Raw genomic sequence first — 4,569 nt, forward strand, 5'->3', positions numbered from 1 at the left:
CTTTTTTTTTTGGTTAAAATAAGGTCTGAAGACCTTTGAAGACAGTGGCCCATGTCTGCGCCAGGAAGACCTCGTGCAGACGTTTTTTGGTCTGCACACTTCCAAAAAACAAACACTCTGCGAGGGCATATGTCTGCGCAGACAAAAGTGGTTGCGCAGCTCTTCACAAAAAAAACAATCAGCCCCTTAGATGCAGTGATTAAAGAAACATTCTGATTACACCCTCCATTTCCCCTGTTGGTTATGCGAAGTTCAAAATTACACTATATATTGCCCTTCTTTTAAGGCGGTGCAATTTTGGTGATTTTAGAAATTTTGATTCGTATTGTGGTATTACTTTGTCTGTGTATTGAGAGAGAGAGAGAGAGAGAGAGAGAGAGAGAGAGAGAGAGAGAGAGAGAGAGAGAGAGAGAGAGAGAGAGAGAGAGAGAGAGAGAGAGAGAGAGAGAGAGAGAGAGATGGTTTTGTTTGGTCCCGGTGTGGCACCAGCAACACCTACTTTTTTTGTATGCAACGAAAAAATTTCTGATTTTTTTGGATTTTTACATATTTATCATGCACCGGCAACACTTTTTTCAATCTTGACAATACCTATTATGTATTCTTGCTTGTATCCGTAAGAGAGACCTTTTATATTTCTTTTATTTTTAAAGTAACAAACTATTAAAATAAATATAAAAATAATAAAAAGGTAAAATGTTCCTTTCAATTTTTACAAAACCAAAATCACATGAAATTTTTAATTTTAAACCTTCGGTCAATCCAAATTGTTTTGGACCTATCTATATATTTACAAATACAGTTTTGTTATAAATTAATAAAGTTTTATGGATTACCGTAAATAATTTGAGAAATTCAGGCTCCAATCCCCATGTACTGTGAAGTGACCCACCTGCGGCTTTCATGATTGTTTTCAATTTTTTTCTCTTTCTATATGTGTCCTCAGGCCCCCCGAAGTCCCCCTACCCTATGTCATCACCACCCGCGAATACCTCTTCTCTACGCCGTCCGATCGAAACTTGCCCCTTTTCTTCTCTCTCTCTCTCCATCTCTCTCAAAATTCTCTTTGGACCTCTGGATTCCGCGAAACAGAAGGATCCGATCAAGTAAAGGGTCAACTCCTTTCCTGTGTTTTTTCTTGGTAAAGTCTCGTTCTTTGAGTTAGAAGTCTGAATTACTTCGATTCATGTTTCAAGCTTTTACTTTACGCATATCGTGCCCACCGCCACCGACATAATTTCTTTCATCTTGAAGAACCCGCCAGGGTTTATGCATATCATCGGTCGTCAGATACCTCTTCGCTAATTGTCCCTGTAAGTAATTCTGTTGAAATTTTGGTGAGATGTTCTATGTCAATACCGTGTTTTTGTTTTGTTTTCTGTATGTTGTGTGTTTGCTTTAGCTATTCTTGTAGTTGTTGTTTGATTTCTTTTTAGATTTGAAAGAAATAATTGGGATACGAAATGGGAAAAAAGAAACCCAGTTTCTTCTATAGCTGCTAAAGCATTGCTGTTTATGGCTATTTTGTTTCTCTTTCTCATAATTGTTAGAAAGAACAACATAATCTTACCATTTATGTATTATTTGGTGTATAAAGAATTGCTAAATGAAACACTCCTTTTGTGAATTTCTATGTCTTCTGAAGCCGAACCACAACTTGAATCTGGGTGTAATTAATTCTCTCAGAGAAAATATTAATTGCTACGAGAACAGAGCCGACAAAAGAAAAGCGTCATTTATAATAAAATAAAGAGATGTAATAATGAGACAATGTGCTTAATGAGCTTTTCCCCTTTCTCCTCTTTCATTTTCTACTCCTTTCCCTTAAATGTCTCGATCAGTTTAATTGTCATTGAGCCTTGTTCATCATCAGGGAATCTTGTTTATGGGGTTCTTGTGATACTTTCCAACTTTATTACCTTATCTTTATCACATTCACACTCGTATTAATGATTTCCAAGGACCACATAATTCTCCTTTTCAGTTTCTTATTGTCCTTTTCCACAGCCTCAAGTTGTCTTTATGCTGCAGGTATACAAAATTAGTATCTAGAAAACCCAATGGGCTTACTTTGATGAAACCTGCATTACTGCATATGTCATAAATTATAGATAATAGATTGCATGTCATAACTGATCATGTGGTCTTGTGTTCTGATGTTGTATATTGTTTATCAGAGCAGACTGCATGACCAGATTTTCTTGACTACTATGGAGGGTATCTTTGACTACTAGATATGGCATCATCATCATCATCATCATCTACACGTGGTGGAAATGGAAACAAAGTGGTGGAAATGGAAGAGATTGTTAGACACATGTCGAATTTACCTAGTTTTCTTGAAAGGGGAAAACCTATTCAAGATAAAGCTTTGAACTTTGGCGTCATGGATTGGGGTCGCTTAGAAAAATGGCAATATCATCGTCAAAAACAGGGTCTTGTGGGAAGTAACAAATATTCACCTTCTACAAGTAACTCATCTTTGTTATCTTCAACTGATGAATCTTCTCCTCATTCAAGTAGAGCTCAAACCTCTTCTTCTGCTCCTTTGAAACCTCATCATGTTACTTTACAATCTCATTTAAACGTTTCCTCAGAAGGAATTTCCAATCCAAGAAATCTTGAAAACTCTCAAGATGTTAAAAATGATCCTTGTAATAGTGGGAAGAAAACACGGAATAAGCCAAGAAGTTCCAAAATGAATGATATTTGTACTCAAAATCTTCCTGAATCATCATCATCATCATCATCATCAACAACATCTTTGAAGGGAAAGATGAAATTCCAAGATTCCTATGATCCAAAAAACAACATTCCAACATCATTTCCATTTGAAACTGAAGCCAAGTCTGAAAGAAATCCCATCACTCCAGAAAAGAAAGAACTTAGCGTCTCTTCAAAGAATTCAGATTTCAAAACAAACACAATTCAGAGAACTATATCTCCACGTCATCATCGACCGAGTCCTTTAAAAAAGTTGTTAGACCCATTCTTCCAGTCAAAGTCAACTTCCTCCGGTCAACACATCCAGACTTTTGAAGACCCAAAAGTCAAACTGAAAGTGAAATTAGATTTCGGAAGTTGTAAGGAAGTCAAAGTTGGTGATGATTCTAGGAACAAGATGAAGGAGACGCCATCATCATCACCATCATCATCATCATCAAAGCAAGCTCTTTTTCAGATGGCAATCAAGAACGGAAGGCCTTTGTTTACATTCACAGTCGATAACAATGAGGATATACTTGCAGCTACAGTAAGAAATTCAAGTGAAAAAGATGACAACAACAGTTGGATTTACACATTTTTCACCATTCATGAGGTGAAAAAGAAGAAGGGAAGATGGTTATCTCAAGGAACCAAACCCACAAGTCAAGGATTCCTCCCGAATATAACAGCTCAAATGATTGTTTCAAATTGTTCAGTTTCTAATTGTAGGGAGTTTGTTTTATCATCTTTAGACCCAAGTCTACCCGATGAACTTGCAGCCATTGTTGTGAAGTTTTTAAGAAAGGAAGAGAATCAAGATTGTTTCAGCATGACAGCTGTTCTACCTGGTGGCCATCATAGTGCACCTAGCAAAGGTGAACCTTCACCATTGATTGACAGGTGGCGATCTGGTGGAGCTTGTGATTGTGGTGGTTGGGATATTGGCTGCAGATTGAGAACCTTTACAAACAAGGTGGAATTGGAATCTAACAGAAGATCAAACAAATTTGATCTTTTCTTTCAGGTATGTTTTAATTAGTTCCCACATTCATTTGTTGTTTATAGATGCTAGTGTTCTTCACACTTATGTAGTTTGTTGATTTTGATTCTACAGGGAGATGTTATAAGTGAGAGACCTTTTTTCAGTCTTTCTTCATTGAAGGAAGGAATATTTTCAGTGGAGTATGATTCGTCTTTATCGCTTCTACACGCGTTTTCGATTTCTATATCGATCATGGAATGCAGAAAATCTTGTCAGTATACAGAAGTTAAAATGTATGTTGCAAAACAAGTAGATGAAGATGATGAAGCTCCTGTAACATATGCATCATTGCCACCTGTTTCCCCTGTGGGAAGGGTTTAAGAGCTTAACAAAAACCCAAAAACAAAAAACAACTGGTTGGACTTTAAAGATGAGTTATTGGTCAAAACTGGGGTTTTTTGATAGCCATATATGAGTTCCATATGCCTTTGATGTATCTTGATTGTGCACCTTAAACCTGATTATATATAATCTATAACGAGGCTGAATGAGCTTTATGGTTGAGTTTGTTATATAAGACGTCCGAATAATATTTGGTGAAAAACTAAGACATGTGTATAGTGTTTGGTGTATTAAATCAGCTTCGTGAAGAAAGAGAATAATCTGAGACATACATCAGATTATTAACACACTCTTTGATTTCGATGGAAGCTTGACTTATTGTTCTCAACAAAATCACATAGACATATGTAAGACATTGACACTGAATTACATATATAACATAACAAGCTATATGAATTCATCGGAATACTTTTTGTGGTTATCTTGAATGTTCCAACTTTGTCTCTATTTTCACATTCAAAAAATTGTTGATTACATAA

General features: G+C 36.2%; 1 protein-coding gene across 2 annotated transcripts; it reads left to right on the plus strand.

The window, feature by feature from the left end:
- The first annotated feature begins 952 nt into the window (after positions 1 to 952).
- Positions 953 to 4,252, plus strand: LOC145072851 (uncharacterized). 2 transcript variants are annotated; one of them, XM_079019330.1, is made up of 3 exons: positions 953 to 1,313; positions 2,178 to 3,730; positions 3,821 to 4,252. In XM_079019330.1, exons 2-3 carry the CDS (start codon positions 2,237 to 2,239, stop codon positions 4,067 to 4,069), a joined length of 1,743 nt encoding a protein of 580 aa, XP_078875456.1. In that variant the 5' UTR covers positions 953 to 1,313; positions 2,178 to 2,236; the 3' UTR covers positions 4,070 to 4,252. The 2 variants fall into 2 exon arrangements, with proteins under 2 accessions (XP_078875456.1, XP_078875457.1); XM_079019331.1 differs by having other exon boundaries at positions 2,183 to 3,730.
- Positions 4,253 to 4,569: the final 317 nt, after the last annotated feature.

Source organism: Lactuca serriola, chromosome 9, assembly GCF_051521515.1.
Source record: "Lactuca serriola cultivar US96UC23 chromosome 9, Lser_US96UC23_V15, whole genome shotgun sequence".
In the NCBI taxonomy this organism is placed as follows: domain Eukaryota; kingdom Viridiplantae; phylum Streptophyta; class Magnoliopsida; order Asterales; family Asteraceae; genus Lactuca; species Lactuca serriola.

What these genes read in the sequence shown, in the direction of transcription:
- LOC145072851 (XM_079019330.1), top strand. Translation starts at nt 2,237, where the DNA reads ATGGCATCATCATCATCATCATCATCTACACGTGGTGGAAATGGAAAC. An exon ending in AATTTGATCTTTTCTTTCAG is followed by an intron (nt 3,731 to 3,820) that starts GTATGTTTTAAT and finishes TTGATTCTACAG; the next exon opens with GGAGATGTTATAAGTGAGAG.